Source organism: Thamnophis sirtalis, unplaced genomic scaffold (assembly GCF_051295495.1).
Source record: "Thamnophis sirtalis isolate CommonGarterSnake01/CBP01778 unplaced genomic scaffold, rThaSir2_p1.2 scaffold_2, whole genome shotgun sequence".
Lineage (NCBI taxonomy): Eukaryota > Metazoa > Chordata > Lepidosauria > Squamata > Natricidae > Thamnophis > Thamnophis sirtalis.
This window is the reverse complement of record NW_028261382.1, coordinates 53255291-53274297: the sequence shown is the minus strand read 5'-3', so window position 1 is coordinate 53274297 and position 19007 is coordinate 53255291. Positions and strand designations below refer to the sequence as shown.

The window sequence follows — 19007 nt, the reverse complement described above, 5'->3', positions numbered from 1 at the left end:
CAATGCGTGACCCGTCAAAACCGCGGTCCACAAAAGCGCGATCGACAAAAGCGCGCATTTGACGTCATCACAGCGCGACAAAAAAAATTAAAAATTGAAATAAAATTAAAATTAAAGCAAGCCGATTCACATAAAGGTAAGGGTTAGGGTTAGGGTTAGGTTAAGGGTTAGGGTTAGGTTTAGAGCGTTAGGGTTACGTTTAGCGTTACGTTAAAGGTTAGCGTTCGGTTTAGCGTTAGGTTAAGGGTTAGGTTTAGGGTTAGATTTAGGCTTAGGTTAAGGGTTAGGTTTAGGGTTAGGTTTGGGGGGGTTAGGGTAAGGTTTTTGCTTTATTTTTACATTTTTCGATCACAGTGCGATGTTTTCGTCGCGCTGTGATGACGTCAAATGCGCGCTTTCGTCGACCGCGATTTTGTCGTCCGCGGTTTTGTGGTGGAACCGGACAATGGACGTTCAGATGCTGGAAACATCTGGATCTGCAAAGAAAAACGCCCCTCCTTTGAGCTCAAAGTGTCTATCTTCCAAATAGCATCCAAAATTAAATCAGAGTCCAAGGCAAAAGATTCCTCAAAGTTCCAATTTATGAAGAGAGCCACGTTGGCACATCTGGGAAAACCCGAATCTGAAAGCTTCCCGGTTTTCCCCACCCAGTTGAAAGTTCAAGATCTTGCCCTCCCCCCCCCCCACACCCACAAGTCCATCCCATGGTCCAATCATCCACTGCCACACTAGCAGCTTCCACCCATCCAGTTCCGGTCAGGTGCAGAGGTGCAGAGACAAAGGATGACCTTGGCTTTCTGGAAAGAATGTTGTTATGGCTGCATATCATCAAACCCTGTACAATCCCATTTTCCCACCATAGAAAATGCATAGTAGAATCATAGAAATTGCAGCAGGGCAAAGACCCAAATGAAAAGATATTTCCGGAACCATCTCTGCTGGTTTTCTGGGGGGGTGGCCTCTTTTTGTAAAAGTTGAAAATAGCGACTACGGCAGCCCTTTTCAACTCCCCGGCCGATGTAATTTGCACTCGGCTTAAGATTTTAAGGGGACTCAGTGGCTAAGACAGCTGAGCTTGTCGATCAGAAAGGTCGGCAGTTCGGCGGTTCGAATCCCCAGCGCCGCGTAACGGAGTGAGCTCCCGGGACTTGTCCCAGCTTCTGCCAACCTAGCAGTTCGAAAGCACGTTGAAAAATGCAAGTAGAAAAATAGGAACCACCTTTGGTGGGAAGGGAACGGCGTTCCGTGCGCCTTCGGCGTTGAGTCATGCCGGCCACACGACCACGGAGGCGTCTTCGGACAGCGCTGGCTCTTCGGCTTTGAAACGGAGATGAGCAGCGCCCCCTAGAGTCAAGAATGACTAGCTCATATGTGCGGGGAAAACCTTTAGTAGTATTAATATACTTGTTTGTTTTAAAATAGTTAATGCCAATGGTAATATTATTTAAATATACATGGCAAAGCTATGTATAAAGTTTCCATCTAATTACTGCTTTTATTCTGTTATATAACATTCATATATGCTAATATTCCTCCTTATTTCTATCCCTATTCTAGCTTCTAATCAGGTCACCATTACTTATCCTAGAGTTAATGCACATGCTTATGAGATGAGCAGCGCCCCCTAGAGTCAGGAACAACTGGCACACATGTGCAAGTTTACCTTCACCTAAGATAAAGGGGAGTCCCCTTCGGGGGGGAAAGGGCGCCATATAAATATAAATATAATAAACGAATAAATGAAGATTTTAAAAATCTCGAGCCAAGAGGAGGGAGGGGAGAGAAATATTAGGGGATGCCACGGACGCCGTCTCCCTCCCCAGCCCCAGATCAAGCCAGATGTTTGAGGGAGGGGTGTTTGAGCTTCCCCTTCTGGGCTCATCCATGCTGCAGCCCGTTTTGAGGGGTGGGGTGTCAGAATCCTGTTCAGAATATGGTTTTTTCTCTCTGCCCCAGATTGTGCCTCAGGCCCCAGAAGAGGGAGGAGGAGAAGGTGCTGCAGGCCAGAAGGGAGACAGAGAAGGTAATTGGGAGGGGTGGGGGGGTGAACAGCAACTCTGTTGGAAATGTTGCTTGCTGGGGTTTCTGGCGGACGTTTCATAACCCTACTAGGTAACGCCATCGGTGCTGGAGGACAGGGTGGTTTGAAGAGGGGGGACTGTGGGGTGCTTGGTGCTCTCTGAGCTGGGTGGTTTTCTTGAAGGCGTTTCATGAGCCAACTAGGTAACGTCATCAGTGTTAGAAGGGAGAGGAGTTTGCAGAAAGGAGGAGGAGGAGGAGGAGGAGGAGGAGGAGGAGGAGGAGGAGGAGGAGGAGGAGGAAGAAGAAGAAGATAACTGGGGTCCTTGGTGCTCTCTGAGCTGGGTGGTTTTGTTGCAGACGTTTCATGACCTAACTAGGTAACATCATCAGTGCTAAAAGGGAGAGGGATTTGTAGAGAACACGAGGAGGAGGAGGAGGAGGAGGAGGAGGAGGAGGAGGAGGAGGAGGAGGAGGAGGAGGAGGAGGAGGAGGAAGACTGTGGGGTCCTTGGTGCTCTCTGAGCTTGGTTGTTTTCTTGAAGACGTTTTATTACCCAACTAGGGAACATTATCAGTGCTAGAAGGGAAGGGAGATTACAGAGAGGAGGAGGAGGAGGAGGAGGGAGGGAGCAGGAGGAGGAAAAAGGAAGAAGAGGGAAGAGGAAGACTGTGGGGTCCTTGGTGCTCTCTGAGTTTGCTTGTTTTCTTGCAGACTTCTCATGACCCAGCTAGGGAACATCATCAGTGCTAGAAAGAAGTGGGGTTTGCAGAGAGGAGGAGGAGGGGGAGGACGACTGTGGGGTCCTTGATGCTCTGTGAGTTTGGTTGCTTTCTTGCAAACGTCTCATGACCCAACTAGGGAACATCATCAGTGCTAGAAGGGAGTGGGGGTTGCGAGGAGGAGGAGGAGGAGGGAAGATTATGGGGTCCTGGGTGCTCTCTGAGCTTGCTTGTTTTCTTGCAGACTTCTCATGACCCAACTAGGTAACATCATCAGTGCTAGGAGGTAGGGAGGTTTGCAGAGAAGAGAAGAAGGGTTAGGAGGAGGAGGAGGAGGAGGATCTCTGTGACGTCATTGGTACTCTCTGAGCTTTCTTGATGACCTTTGATGACCCACCTAGGTAACATCATCAGTGCTAGGAGGAAGAGGGGTTTGCAGAGAGGAGGAGGAGGAAGAGGAGGAGGACGGTGGGCTCCTTGGTGCTCTCTGAGCTTGCTGGCTTTCTTGCAAACGTTTCATGACCCACCTGGGTAACACAATCAGCCCCAAGACCACCACCATGCTCAGAGAGCCCACCTTTCAGGGTTCACCCCAAGGCTGTTTCCACTCCGAAGGGGCCCCCAGCGCTGGTTCCCTGCACTCTCCTGCCCCCCCCCTCGGCCTCCCTTTCCTGGGAAGAGGGGGGCTGCAGGGGGGGCAGGGAAAGGGATTTCTGCAGGGTCTCCTTGCTCCGAAAGATTCCCCCCCCCCGCAGCCCCCGCCTCCCGGGACTCCTGCCTGGAGGCTGGGCTCCCCCCCCCCCCTTTGCCCTGCGGTCTCCGGTCTCCAAGGGAAGCTGCAGTTTCTGCCCAGATCCAGAAAGGGAATTTACTCTTCAGCGTTGAACCTTCACATTCTTTCTCCCAATAAGGTCAGGAGCTTCTCTTCCCTCCCTCCCTCCTTCCCTCCCTCCTTCCTTGCTTTCTTTTATTTGTGAAAGCCCCTTTCTCCTCCTCCTTCTCCCTTTCCCCACTCCTTTCCTTTCCTTCCTCCTTCTCTATCTTCCTTCTTCCTCCTTCTCTTTCTTTTCCTTTTTTTCTTTTCCTTCCCTTTCTTTCCTTTCCCTTTCTTCTCTTCCCTTCTCTTCCTTCTTCCTCCTCCCTTTCCTTTCCTTTCCTTTCCTTCTTCCTTCTCTATCTCCCTCTTCCTTCCCTTTCTCTTCCTCCTTCCCTTTCTTTTCCTTCTTTCCTTTTCCTTCCCTTTCTTTCCTTCCCTTCTCTTCCCTTCCCTTTCCTTCTCTTCCTTCTTCCTCCTTCCCTTTCTTTTCCTTCCCTTCCCTTTCCTTCATCCTTCTCCATCTCCCCCTTCTTTTCCTTCTTTCCTTTCCTTTTCCTTTCCTTTCTTTCCTTTCCCTTTCTTCCCTTCCTTCCTCCTCTTTCCCTTTCTTCCCTTCCCTTCTCTTCTCTTCCTCTTCCTTTCCTTCCCTTCCCTTTCCTTTCTCTTCTTTCCTTTCCTTCCTCCTTCTCCGTCTCCCTCTCTCCTTCTTCCTTTCCTTTCCTTCCTTCTTCCTCCTTTCCTTTCTTTCTTTTCCTTTCCTTCTCTTCTCATTCCTTTCCTTTTCCTCCTTTCCTTTCCCTTTCTTTCCTTCCTCCTTCTCCATCTCCCTCTCTCCTTCTTCCTTTCCCTTCCTTTCCTTTCTCCTTTCCTTTCCTTTCTTTCTGTTCCTTTCCTTCTCTTTCCTTCTCATTCCTTTCCCTTTCTTCCCTTCCCTTTTCCTCCTTTCCTTTCCCTTTCTTCCCTTCCCTTCTCTTTTCCTTTCTCTTCCCTTCTCTGTCTCCTTCTCTCTCCTTCCTTCCCTCCCCTTCCCATTTCCTCCTCTCCTTTCCTTCTTCTCTCCTTTCCTTCCTCTTTCTCCCTCTCCTTCCTTTCCTCCCCTTCCTCTCCTGTTTCCCCCTCTTGACTTTCGATGGGCACTTGGGGAGCGGGGGGGGGGGCCTTTCCTGGCAGTCCCTCAGCGAGAAAGAGGAAGGAGCTGGTCTGGTCCCAAGGGGCGATTGGGCAGGGAGCCTAGTTCTCATCCTTCTGGATCCTAAACAGCCATTCTCGGTCTTTCTCTCTCCCCAGTTTCCCTGACTGATGACCCTGGGCGTGTTTTATGTTTATTGCTGGAGAAATCCTGCAAACTGGTTTTGTGGGGAGGGTCTTGGTACCTTCCAGGCCCTTTCCCTTTCCTTGGAGATCTCACCGGGGGGGGGGGGTCGAGGGGTTGTCATTCTGCAGCCCCCCTCTCTATCCTAAGCCCAGCTCAGCTCAGCTTAAGAAAGCATTACAGAAAATCTTCTCCACCCACACAGGCCTAATTCTTTCCCCTTCCACTCCTGCCACAGCCCCGGATCATTTTATTCCTTGGCTCACTGGCTCGAGCTGACTGCTGACCCCAGTTTTTCCTAGCACGGACTTCTTTGGGGGTTGGGGAGCAAAGCCAGGTGCCTTTGTGGGGTCACCGCTCATGATCTTCTTTGAGCAGTGTGCAGCGGCAGCCAAAAAGGTTAATGCAATCCTAAATTGCATTCACAGATCAAGATCATAGGAAGTACTAATGCAACTCTATAAATCCCTAGTAAGGCCACACCTAGAGTCCTGCATCCAGTTTTGGTCACCACACCATAAAATGATGATCATGATTGCAAGCCGAGGTGGCGCAGGGGTTAAATGCAGCACTGCAGGCTACTTCAGCTGACTGCAGTTCTGCAGTTCGACTGTTCAAATCTCACTGGCTCAGGGTTGACTCAGCCTTCCATCCTTCCGAGGTGGGTAAAATGAGAACCCAGATTGTGGGGGCGATATGCTGACTCTGTAAACCGCTTAGAGAGGGCTGAAAGCCCTATGAAGCGGCATATAAGTCTAACTGCTATTGCTATCTATCTATCTATCTATCTATCTATCTATCTATCTATCTCTATATCTTTGTCTGTCTGTCTATCTATCTATCGGATTGTTGGGGGTGATATGCTGACTCTGTAAACCGCTTAGAGAGGGCTGAAAGCCCTATGAAGCGCTATATAAGTCTAACTGCTATTGCTATCTATCTATCTATCTATCTATCTATCTATCTATCTATCTATCTATCTATCTATATATATATCTATCTATATATCTCTCTCTCTATATATATATATCTGTCTGTCTGTCTATCTATCTATCGGATTGTTGGGGGCGATATGCTGACTCTGTAAACCGCTTAGAGAGGGCTGAAAGCCCTATGAAGCGGTATATAAGTCTAACTGCTATTGCTATTGCTAAGCCATCATGTTGTCATTGATTCTTCATGACCACCTAAATAACATTCTCCACGATGCTCGTTCCCCGTGGTGGTCCTTCTTAGTATGGTATAGGTTCCCCTGCTGGAGCAGGGGGCTGGACTAGAAGACCTCCAAGGTCCCTCCCAGCTCATTCTATTGTATCTTCCAACGATTTGAGCCCTATTTGCACCTAATAATCTTGGTGTGAAGTTTTTGGTGATTTTATTTGTGTGCATGGGCGCATGCTATACGCCAAGCTCCCACCTTTCGTGGATTGTGGATACCGAGTGAAGCATTGAATTTGCTCTAATGTCACTCCGTAAAGCCTTAGTAAGGCCACACCTAGAGAACTGTATCCAGTTTTGGTTACCATACTATAAAAAAGATGTTGAGACTCTGGAAAGAGTGCAGAGAAGAGCAACCAGGATGATTAGGGGACTGGAGGCTAAAATATATGAAGAACGGTTGCAGGAACTGGGCCTGGCTAGTCTAGTGAAGAGAAGGACCAGGGGACACAGGATAGCAGTCTTCCGATATCTTAGGGGCTGCCCCAATGAGGAGGGGGTCAAGCTATTTTCCAAAGCCCCTGAAGGCCAGACAAGGAATAATGGAAGGAGAGATTCAACCGGGAAATAGCAATAGCAGTTAGACTTATATACCGCTTCATAGGGCTTTCAGCCCTCTCTAAGCGGTTTACAGAGTCAGCATATCGCCCCCACAGTCTGGGTCCTCATTTCACCCACCTCGGAAGGATGGAAGGCTGAGTCAACCTTGAGCCGGTGAGATTAGAACCGCTGAACTGCAGATAACAGTCAGCTGAAGTGGCCTGCAGTACTGCACCCTAACCACTGTGCCGCCTTGGCTCTAAGGAGGAATTTTCTGACAGTGAGAACCATCAACCCATGGAACAGAAGTTGCCTTCAGAAGTTGTGGGAGCTTCATCCCTGGAGGCTTTCAAGAAGAGACTGGACTGCCATCTGTCGGAAACAGTGGTTGGGCCTCCTGCTTGGGCGGGGGTTGGTCTAGATGACCTACAAGGTCCCTTCCAACTCTGTTAATCTGTTAAATGTTTGGCTGACCCCACTTGGAGCGGGAGGCGGACATCCGTCAGGGCACTGCTCTGCAGATCGTGGGGGGGGAAGGAGTTTGACGCACGATCTGTCTTGTTGGTGGGAGCCTTCCAACAGTGGAGAAACGCAGTGAGGATGAGCAGCGCTGGGAGGGACTGGAGGCCAGCCAGGGCCACGGAGCTCAGCTGAGGACAAAGCGGGAGTGAGCCTCACTGGACAGCCGGCCCGACTGGGGGAAGGGGATTTGCGGCCAACTTGAAATGGGTTGGAGAAGCTCCAGCTGTGACCAGCTGTGCCTTTGAAGGGCAGTTTCCTTGACTGGGTGGCCTGATGAAGCAGCAAGAAGGGGTTTACTTGGGTATCTGCCAGTGGAGGGGGTTCCAATTCCCAGAGTTCTCCCCCCCCCCATCTGTGACGAGTTGGCTGGGGCAAGTTGGCTATGATGAGTTGGCAAGTTGGCTATGATGAGTTGGCAAGTTGGCTATGATGAGTTGGCCATGGCAAGTTGGCTATGATGAGTTGGCCATGGCAAGTTGACTATCATGAGTTGGCCATGGCAAGTTGACTATCATGAGTTGGCCATGGCAAGTTGACTATCATGAGTTGGCCATGGCAAGTTAGCTATGATGAGTTGGCAAGTTGGCTATGATGAGTTGGCCATGGCAAGTTGGCTATGATGAGTTGGCTATAGCAAGTTGGCTATGATGAGTTGGCCATGGCAAGTTGACTATCATGAGTTGGCCATGGCAAATTGGTTACCATGAGTTGGCCATGGCAAGTTGACTATGATGAGTTGGCCATGGCAAGTTGACTATGATGAGTTGGCCATGGCAAGTTGGTTATCATGAGTTGGCCATTGCAAGTTGACTATCATGAGTTGGTCATGGCAAATTGGCTATGATGAGTTGGCCATGGCAATTTGACTATGATGAGTTGGCCATGGCAAGTTGGTTATCATGAGTTGGCCATGGCAAGTTGGCTATAGCAAGTTGGCTATGATGAGTTGGCCATGGCAAGTTGGCTATGATGAGTTGGCCATGCCGTCGGTTACGATGATAGAGTTGTGAAGTGTTCTGGGATCTCTTAATGCTCACAAGATCAGCAGGGGTGCGATCCAGGCCCAGGGATCTGGTCACAGCCGTTTAGTCACATCGGTGTCCGTGCCAGTGGGAGGCCGAATCCCTTCCTCTCTCAACACACCTTCTCTTTTTTCAATGTAATGCTCGTTTAGCAACTGGAGGCTCCCGAACAGTAGAAACGGACGGCTGCAAAGCTCCTTCGAAGCCACCTGGTCCAGGTAATTCTCTTGGTTCTTTCCCCCCGGTGGGCCTCGGCCTCAATTCAGAATACAACCCCCCTCCCCCCGAGGCCTCCTTTCCTCCCGGCTGCTTTTGGGGCCTTTATTGCGCCATTTTCAGGCCATTTTGGGGGGCTGTTTTACAGCTTGAAAACAGCCTGAGAAATGGCCAAAAGCCGGTTTGTCTTCAGCTTTTTCGGCACTCAGGGCCCGCGCATGTAACCGCCTTCTGCTTTGGGCCCTCGGAGCCGAAAAGGTCCCCTTGCACCTTGTCCCGCTCTTTAACCGATCGGGGGAATGTATAGGGCGGGGGACCCCTCTGACTGCCACACACACACACACACACACACGGTTGAGATCTGCCTATCCCAGAAAGGCTGAAAACTTAGCCGAGAAGCTCCGGTGAGGCGGGGAAGGGAGGCACCGCTGGGTGTTTTCTCCCTTTCCTTTTTTTGGAAAGAAAACGAGAGTTTCCGAATCGAAGTGGGAGGGAGGCAGAGGACACCGCTGAGCGCTTGACACCCCCCCTTTCCCCATCACCCCTTCCTCCCCCCCCCCAAGTCTGGCAGGGCTCCCAGCTGCTTGAGATAAACCACGCTCTGCTCCCAGGCTGGTCCTCCCCCTCCCTCCACTGACATCTCCCTCCCCTTTCCTTCCCTCTCTGCAGAGCCGTGCCAGGAGCAGCCCTTCCAAAGAGCCGGCTCCATCCGCGAGCGCGCTCGCCAGTTCACCTCGGACCCCACAAATCGTCCTCCGGCTGCGCCCCAGAAGGTCTCCGGAGGGTCGCCCGTCCCGTCGCAGCAACAGCACCGTCTTCTGCCCTCCCGCCATGCAGCCAACTCACCCTTGAGGGATCGCAGCACCACCACCACCGCCGTCCGGACGCTGCAGGCCGGCAGCAAGGCGCAGGAGGCATCCCGGGCGGTCCCTACAGACGCCAAGGCTGGGGTGGGCAGGCTCCCTTCGCAGGCTCCGTCCGTCCCTCAAGAGGCGGCCGGCCCCCAAGGGCGGATCCAGGCCGGCCAATGGCAGGAGAGGAAGCTGCCCCCCGCCCGGTCCGGGGTTGAAAACGCCAAGGGGGTCTCCCTGGACTCAGAGGTGCTCCGCGGCCAGCCAAGCGGCACTGCCCACAACCCGGCAGGCTCCCTGGTCCGCCGCCCAGCTGCCCACCCTGACGACGAGATGAAGACCCTCCTGACCATCGAGATCAAGGACAGCCGGAATCAGCCTCTACGGGACCACCTCGTGGGGGGCCCCGGGAACCAGCAAGCAGGTGAGGGGCCTGGGAGGGTTGGAGGGTGAGGGCACCTCAGATTCTCCCCCTTTGTCCCTCTTTTGGGGGTGAGGAAGAAGGGGGCTCTCATTCCTCTTGGGGGGGTCCCTTGCAAAACAGGGGGGTTGGTGGGAGGCGGGCAGCTGTGGGAGGCAGGCAGCTGTGGCCTTTTCCAGGCAGGAGAGCAAAGGGGAGATAGGCGGGGGGAAAGGGGGGAATGAAAAAGAAAAGAAAAGAGAGGAAAATAGGGTTTTGCAAAGGAGGGAATCTCTGCGGGGCTCATCCTGACACACCGCAAAAAAAGTCTATGGAGACAATTCTGCGTTGCAACCTGGAGCTTCTCTGAGAGCCAGAGCGAGAGACCTTCTGCTCAGGATATGGGGGCTGCCTTTTCAGGTGGGCCCCCCACCCCAAAAAATTTCGGTTGCATTTCGGTTCACTTAAATAATTGCTGGGCATTTTCGGGGATCCAGGAGGCTTTGGGTAAAGTCACGAGTGGGTCAATGACTCCGGTGGAAGGTTCAGGACCATGTTAATTGTCAAGAAGGGCTTCCTTCCTTCCTTCCTTCCTTTCTTCCTTCTTTCCTTCCTTCTTTCCTTCCTTCCTTCCCTTCTGATTCCTTCCCTCTCTCCCTCCTGTTACAGTTGTAAGCCGCCCTGAGTCCCCTCAGGGAAAAGGGCGGCCTATAAATGCCAAATAAAACTCTAAACTCTAAAAAACTCTGTTCCTTTCCTCCTTCCTCCCTCCCTCCTTCCTTTCTTCCTTCTTCCCTTTCCTTCCCTTCTCTTCTGATTCATCCCTCCCTTCTCTCCCTCCTTTTCCTCCCCCTTGGGATTGGGCATTTAGGCTGATTTAAGGCTGACCGACCTGTGCCTCTCCTTACCAAGAAAGGCTACACAGCAGCTTCTTCTTCCTTCCTTCCTTCCTTCCTTCCTTCCTTCCTTCCTTCCTTCCTTCCTTCCTTCCTTCCTTCCTTCCTCCATTTCTTCCTTCCTTCCTCCATTTCTTCCTTCCTTCCTTCCTTCCTTCCTTCCTTCCATTCTTATCTTCTTCCCTCCCTCCCTTCTATTCTTATCTTCCTCCGTCCCTTCCTCTCATTCTTATCTTCCTTCTCATTCTTATCTTCCTTCCTTCCTTCCTTCCTTCTCAATCTTATCTTCCTTCTCATTCTTCCTTCCTTCCTTCCTTCTCATTCTTATCTTCCTTCCTTCCTTCCTTCTCATTCTTATCTTCCTTCCTTCCTTCTCATTCTTCCTTCCTTCCTTCCTTCCTTCTCATTCTTCCTTCCTTCCTTCTCATTCTTCCTTCCTTCCTTCCTTCCTTCTCATTCTTCCTTCCTTCCTTCCTTCTCATTCTTATCTTCCTTCCTTCCTTCCTATCTTATCTCCATTCCTTCCTTCTCTCATTCTTACCTTCCTTCCCTCCCTCTCTCTCCTTTCATTCCCTCGGCTGATTCATTCTTCCTCTGCGCTCTGCAGATCCGCTTGATCCCAGCACGGCTGAAAGTTGGGCAGCCGGAGGTGGGCTTGCGCTGCTCCCAGGGAGACCCCCCACCCCTTCCCCATAGCAGCGACCACTGGAAACATTAGCCACGAACTGTGGCCATTGGGCTCCTGCGTGAGTGAGGTCCCAGAGGCTGGAAATTTTCCTATTTTGGGCGAAATCACTTCTGGACGCAACGTCCCCTGGCTGATGTTTATCCACTTAACTGGATGGAAAGTTTTATCTGTGCGCGCATGTGTGTGTGTGTGTCTGTGTGTGTGTGTGTGTGTGTTTTAAATCCTGGCACCGGCTCCTCCTTTTGCAGCTGAGAAAACCTGTTCGTTGCCCATATTAAGACCTCTCCTTGCAAAATTTACAGCAGGCTAAAATCTTGATTTTCACAAAAGGCTGTGGATGATGGTGCCTCCCCCCCCGTACGGACGCCGAGACATGCGTCTTCCTCGTTGGGTTGCGTTGAGTTGCGCAGCTGCCTTGCATGTTCCACAACTTACCCCTTCCGTTCATATCGAACCCGTTTGTGATCGCTTTGGGAGAGCGGTTTTGTCGGTGGTAGCGTTGCGCTTCGCGTCGTCTGCCGACCCCGTTCCTTCAGGCCCTGAACTACAACCCCCATCATTCCCAGCCGAGCCTTGCCGCTCGGGCGGCCCGAAGGACGTTGGCGCCGGCTTCAAAACGCAGGATTCCGCTTGGAGGAAAAGGGGTTTTGAGAGGTGCAAATCGGTTTAACAAAGCATTTCGGCCTCGACGGCGGCGTTAAACCGTGATACGTAGCTCGTCCTTCGACTTACGACTGCGATTAAGCCCGAAATCAGTCGTTAAGCAAGACAGTTGTGTTCAACGAGTTTTACACACAGAGACACCGTTTTTACAACCTGTCTCGCTCGACTTACGACTGCGATTAAGCCCGAAATCAGTCGTTAAGCAAGACAGTTGTGTTCAACAAGTTTTACACATAGACACACCTTTTTTACAACCTGTCTCGCTCGACTTACGACTGCGATTAAGCCTGAAATCAGTCGTTAAGCAAGACAGTTGTGTTCAACGAGTTTTACACACAGACACACCGTTTTTACAACCTGTCTCGCTCGACTTACGACTGCGATTAAGCCTGAAATCAGTCGTTAAGCAAGACAGTTGTGTTCAACAAGTTTTACACACAGACATACTGTTTTTACAACCTGTCTCGCTCGACTTACGACTGCGATTAAGCCCGAAATCAGTCGTTAAGCAAGACTTGTGTTCAACGAGTTTTACACACAGACACACCGTTTTTACAACCTGTCTCGCCCCTAATTGTGAATTCCCCGCGGTCGTTGAATTAGTACCACTGCGGTGAAGGGAATCGAATGCCTTGTCAGAAGGTCCCCAAAAGTGAACGGACGACCCCGGAGAAATTTGCAACCGTCCTAAGTAAGGTGACAACTTGCCAAGCGTCCAAATTTGGGGTACGGGGCAGAAATACTTCCTATTAAGGGAGACCCTTTTCCCTTTTCCGATCTGGTGTACAGCCCGCTCGATCGGGAAAGCTCGGGAAGAGATTAACCCTGTTCCTTGGCGTCCCGGGAATCCCCTTTGATCCTTCTTACATGGTTAGGCTAAGCCGGAGGAAACATTTGGGAACTTTTTAGCTCCACGACTCGTAAATGTCGCGCGCCGTATTTTGCGGATCTGCGCGCACACACGAAGCCAACGGCTCCATCCAAATCCTGCTTAATCTTTTCTCTGCAGGCCTGTCCTCTTGCAATAACCCTTTTGGTGGGGGGCATCCCTAACCCCCTTTTTTTCCCTTACCCGTAGAGCTCACCTTGGGTCTGAGGAACTCCCCGCTGCGAATCACCACCTCCAGCCATGGCGGCTCCAGCGGCAGCTTTGAGAAGGTGAGTCCGTCGCCGTTTGTCGGGCCTCCGATTCTGACGGCAGGAAGAGGCTGCCTTGGCTCGGCGGGGCTGTGTGTGTATATGCACACAGGCTCTGTGTGTGCGTGTGTAAAACCCTGTTCTGACCGAGGCTTCCTGAGAGCCTGAAGCGAACTCCTTGTCCCGACAAAAAACTCTTCTATTAATTGACTATTATTATTAAAATCTTTCAAGGGAGGATTTACGGTCACAGACCTTATCTGGCTTGGAGAGCTGCCAAGCCGATATCTGCAGAATTTGGCAATGAGCCTCGGAGACTCATGAACCAATGAAGCGAACTGATTGTCTCCTGTAAACTCCACTCCCCTGTCGCTCCTCTTTTATTCCCTCTGGGAGGGGCCATTCACCGTCCACCTGTGGCCTTACTCCCAAGTCGGCCCCTGTTCTTTAGCTGTTCCCTTCGTCTGGCCACTCTTTCATGCACCCAGTGGGAACAGGCTCCAGCTGTTCCTCTGCCTCACTGATGTCTGGCTCCGAAGGCAGCTGATAACTGGCATACGGCTCTATCCCCCTCTCTGTCTCCGACGCAGAGCCCTCGTCTGAGCCTTCCCCAGACTCCAGGACTGGCCCAGGTTCCTCCCCAACCCTCCTCACTGCCCGAATCTGATGCCAGTTATGCTGTCTGCTGCCGGGCCACAACAGGAGGGAGCAGCCGGATGGCGGGGGAGGAAAACTTCGGTTCTGGATGGGGATATTTGCCCTGGGGTCCAAATTCTGCAGCACCGTAAAAATCTGGCCTGCTGGGGCTGTTTGTCCTTTTGGAAGCGACATGGGGAAGAATGGAGGGAGATCGGACTCCCCTTTAAAGTAGCTGTGTCTTTTTTTCAGGCTTTCGATAGAGTTAAGTGGTGGCCTAGAGGTGGCGCTCTCCCCTCACAGTCAGGAGGCTGTGAGTTCGATCCTAGGTGACTTTGATTGGTGACTTAGTGACTTTGAATGCTCACTAAGAGCCATGGTGGCGCAGTGCTTAGAGTGCAGTACTGCAGGCTATTTCTGCTGACTGCCGGCTGCCTGCAATTTGGGCAGTTCAAATCCCTCCCGTCCTTCCGAGGTGGGTCAAATGAGGACCCAGATTGTTGGGGGCAAAAGGCTGACTCTGTCAACCGCTTAGAGAGGGCTGTGAAGCTCTGTGAAGCGGTATATAAGTCTAAGTGCTATTGCTATTCCTTTTTTCCTTCTTTCCTTCTTTCCTTCTTTCCTTCTTTCCTTCTTTCCTTCCTTCCTTCCTTCCTTCCCTCCTTCCTTCCTTCCCTCCTTCCATCCATCCATCCCAGGATGTTGGGGGCCAAGAAGCTGACTGTAAACCGCTTAGAGAGGGCTGTGAAGCTCTGTGAAGCAGTATATAAGTCTAAGTGCTATTGCTATTCCTTTTCTCCTTCCTTCCTTCCTTCCTTCCTTCCTTCCTTCCTTCCTTCCTTCCTTTCTTTCATCCGTCCATCTCAGATTGTTGGGGACAAGAGGCTGACTCTGTAAACCGCTTAGAGAGGGCTGTGAAGCTCTGTGAAGCAGTATATAAGTCTTAAGTGCTATTGCTATACCCTTTCTCCTTCCTTCCTTCCTTCCTTCCTTCCTTCCTTCCTTCCTTCCTTCCTTCCTTCCTTCCTTCCTTCCATCCATCCATCCACCCACCCACCCACCCACCCACCCACCCACCCATCCATCCCAGGATGTTGGGGGCCAAGAAGCTGACTCTGTAAACCGCTTAGAGTGGGCTGTGAAGCGGTATATAAGTCTAAGAACAATTGCTATGCCTTTTCTCCTTCCTTCCTTCCTTCCTTCCTTCCTTCCTTCCTTCCTTCCTTCCTTCCTTCCTTCCTTCCACCCATCCACCCACCCACCCACCCACCCATCCATCCCAGGATGTTGGGGGCCAAGAAGCTGACTCTGTAAATCACTTAGAGAGGGCTGTGAAGCGGTATATGTCTAAGAGCTATTGCTATTCCTTTTCTCCTTCCTTCCTTCCTTCCTTCCTTCCTTCCTTCCTTCCTTCCTTCCTTCCTTCCTTCCTTCCTTCCTTCCTTCCACCCATCCACCCATCCATCCATCCATCCCTGGTTGTTGGGGGCCAAGAAGCTGACTCTGTAAACCGCTTAGAGGGCTGGAAAGCATAGTGAAGCGGCATATAAGTCTAAGGGCTAACGTTAGTGCTATTGTTAAATGAAATATTTGAAACTACCTGTATTTCTTTTGTAAAGAAAAATTAAAAAAAACGAAAGTGGTTTGGGAGTTTGAAAGAGATGATTGCAATTTTAGCCTGGGAATTAGAGACGCTGTTTCCACTCCCCAGCCCCCAAATTCTTCTCTGGCTGCAGCGAAGGCAGGATTCCCCCCCCCCACTTTCTCCCCCCTCCCCTCGGTGTCCAGGCGGATTATGCTAAGCCTCCTCCAGGGCCGGGAGCTGACCCGCCTCATCCCTCTTTAAGGGGGTGACGTTGGGCAGCTCGGGAAAATCCTTCCGGCTGTAGGAGAGCCTGGCTCGGGTTGCCCAGCAGAAGCGGCCCCTGGGCGAAGCTCCCTCCCATGCCCAGGTGAGGAAGGAGCCGAGATGGGAGCCCTCCGGCACTCCCAAAGGGCAGAGAGCCAGGGTTGCGAGGTCCCGGGTGCGAGTCAGGAGGGAGGGATACAGAACTGAAGAGGGCCGAAGTGAGGCGAGCCGGTCAAATCGGGAATCCGATCTCCACCGCTCGAGTCCTGCATTATTCAGGCCGCCACCGGGACGGAGGCTGGGAACAGCTGCTCAGGTGAGCCAGATGGGACTCCTCCTCCTCCTCCTCCTCCTCCTCCTCTCTGCTAGGACCTGTGAGGACTGCCCCCCCCTCCCCCAGGTGTGTGAGAAGTATTTGAAAGGGAGTCGGGGGGTGCAGCTCCCTCGGCCGTCGCGTGGGGTTTCGGCCTTGTGTCCGAGTCCGGCTTGGTCTGCTCAGACGCGAAGGTGGGGGGGACGATGATGTTCAGGTCGCAAGAGGAGATCAGGTGACCTTGGGACACAGCAGTGGTCGTAAACTGGGACCGGTTGCCCTGCGTTTGAATGTTGTTCATGTGATTATGGGGATGTTGCAAAGGTCAAAAGGTTTCTCTCTTTTCTTTCTCTGTTTTCCCTCTCTTTCTGTCTCTCCTTTCTCTTTCTGTCTCTTCTCTCTCTTTTCCCCCTCTCTCTTTTCTCTTCCTTTTCCCTCTCTCTCTCTTCCTCTTTCACTCTCCCTCTTTTCTCTTTCTCCCTCTTTCTTTTTTCTCTCTTTCTCTTTTCCCTCTTTTCTCTTTCTCTCTTTCTCTTCTCTTTCTCTCTTTTCTCTCTTCTCTCTTTCTCTCTCTTTTCCCTCTTTCTCTCTCTCTTCTCTTTTCCCTCTCTCCTCTCTCTCTTCTCTTTCTGTCTCTTTTCCTTCTCTCTTCCCTCTCCCCCTTTCTCTCTTTTCTCTCTCTTTTCTCTTTCTCTCTTTCCTCTTTCTCTCTATTCTCTCTCTCTCTGTATCTGTCCGTCTCTGATTCTCTCTCTCTCTTTCTCTCTCCCTCTTTTCTCTTTCTCCCTCTTTTTTTCTCTCTTTCTCCCTCTTTTCCCTCTTTAGTCTTTCTCTCTCTTCTCTCTCTTCCCTCTTTTCTCTCTTTCTCTTCTCTCTCTCTTTTTTCTTTCTGTCTCTTTTCCCTATCTCTTCCCTCTCCACCTTTCTCTCTTTTCTCTCTCTCTCTTTCCTCTTTCTCTCTGTTCTCTCTGTCTGCCTCTCTGTCTCTCTGTCTCTCTGTCTCTCTCTCTCATTCGCTTTATAGAATCCCCTTGACCTGCCATAAGGAGCCGTACTTAATGGATGAGAGCCAGGTGCTCCTTTGGGTGAAGACAAATTATTGTGTAAGCAGATGTGGGTGGTACCATATTGTACAACTGTGTGCGACAGATGGAGGGTTGAGCGCTGACACCTCTGTCTCCGGTCGCTTTACTGCCCTTACCTGCGGCTCAAACTTGTCTGGGTCCGAGTTCTGGGGCAGGAGACCCCCCTCACACCCCCTCCCCACTTTCAAGCAGTTCTTCTCACCCCCCAAACGTCCCAGGGAAGACAGCCTGGCCACTCGCCTCTCCACCGCGACCCTCTGCGGAGTGTGATGGCAAGGGAATGGACCCTTGCCAAAGGGAAGCTGTGAAGAGCCAAGGTGGCGCAGTGGTTAAATGCAGCACTGCAGGCTACTGCTAGATCAGCAGTTCAGCGGTTCAAATCTCACCGGCTCAGGGTTGACTCAGCCTTCCATCCTTCCGAGGTGGGTAAAATGAGGACCCAGATTGTTGGGGGCAATATGCTGACTCTCTGTAAACCGCTTAGAGAGGCCTGAAAGCCCTATGAAGCGGTATATAAGTCTACTGCTATTGCTATTGCTATTGCTATTCCCGGAGAAACCCAGATCCTCTCCCTTCCCTTCCCCTCACCAGCCGGGTCTCTTGGCTCCTGCCCAGCCCTCTGTGCTTGTCCGTCACGGGAAATGCCACCCAGGACGGAGGGCTTCTCCGCGACCAGAATAGCCGACCACTGACATCAGGACTCAGCCCACCGTCCTGCCTTGTGACCCGCGGACAAAGCCAGGCAGCCGAGAACACCGGGCTCTGCTTTCTCTCGGGACGCCTGGCCTGCACCTGGAGCGAGCTCTCCGACACCCCTGAAGTGTCCTTTGGTGTTGCCCCTCGGCTTCGCATCATGCCTGGAGTGCCCACCCCCGACGTGGAAGAAAGGCAGGAGCCGCCGGCGGCCGGCTCCGAGGACCCGGCTTTGCAAGCGACCCCTCGGCAGATCCTGGAACAGCGAGTGGCCGAGGCCAAGCGCGTGGTGAGCCTGCTGGTCTCGACCATCGGCCACCTGCGCCAGGAGGCCGCCACCCTGCGGGCGGAGCAGCAGCACCTCCGCGAGCACATGGAGAAGCTCCGGCAGTTCCTGAAGAAGGAGAAAGAGCCCAGCAAGGGCTCGGAAGATCCGTGCGAGGGCACCGAGACGGCCAAGGAGACGTCGGCCCACAGTCCAACCTCTGCCGACACTGAGAAGCCTTCGGAAATGCCTGTGTCCAGCAACAGCATAACCAAGAGCCCCTCAACTGCGGGGAACGGCGATTAGTTTTGGGGAAGGATTATTCGTGCCCGCCCACCCACTTCTCCTTGGAGCAGAAGGGCACGGCTGACCCTGCTCACTTCCTGGCACGAAGAAGGAACAAGGATGCTTCTGCCCCCACCCCCCTTAAAACACCACCATCCGGGTTCCTCCGAAAAAAACCAAATTCCGGGACTCTTTTTTTGTGTGTGTGGGGGGCAGAGAGATTCCCATGTGTCCCCCCCAAAAAAAGAATTTAAACGAACATTGAAACGAGGACATTACGGAAGCCTGGCGCACGACGGAAAGCGGCGCCGAAGAACGGCGGCGGAAAGCGCGTGGCAATTTTGGCGGCTCGAGTAAAAATTTACTGCTTTACGATGTCGTATCGCTTGTTATGTTTAGGGAGGGGGGAGGAGATTATGGGGAGGGGGAATTGGGGGGGGGGAACCTGGATTCTCCTGGCTTTAGGGAGCTTTGCTATCTGTGCAGTGGGGTCTCTCCTGCACCTGGGGAGGGGGGGGGCGTAGCGCAACCTCGCCGGTGTCGCCTTACCGGGAAGAAAATATAGCGTCCTATAAATAGAGGCTGATTTAGTTTTTTCCCCAAAGGAAAAGCAGGTTGTTTTTTTTCCTATCAGTCTCCTAAGCCGTGGCAAAATTGCAAATGAGGCTGGGGGGCAGCAGCGCCTAGAGGGGGGTTTCCTAAAACCTCGGCCGCGTCCAAGTGGGCGGATGTCAAAACCCAGCATTCCCAGCCAAGTTTCGTTCCAGAAACCTTGGCTAGCGAATCTAAGGAAGGGGCAGGAAATAACAGGGGATCGGATCTCCCTTCTGGGATCAAAACAGATCAAAGCGAATCGAT

The 19007-nt window shown here is 52.0% G+C and overlaps 1 protein-coding gene across 1 annotated transcript in view; it reads left to right on the top strand.

The window, feature by feature from the left end:
* The window catches only part of SMTN (smoothelin), a 63729-nt gene that overhangs the window by 20974 nt on the left and 23748 nt on the right, over positions 1–19007 (top strand). Inside the window, exons 9-12 of the mRNA XM_087705560.1 lie at positions 1957–2023; positions 8325–8390; positions 9058–9663; positions 12965–13044. Of these exons, the coding sequence (XP_087561686.1) occupies positions 1957–2023; positions 8325–8390; positions 9058–9663; positions 12965–13044 (819 nt within the window). The remainder of the gene's footprint in view (positions 1–1956; positions 2024–8324; positions 8391–9057; positions 9664–12964; positions 13045–19007) is intronic.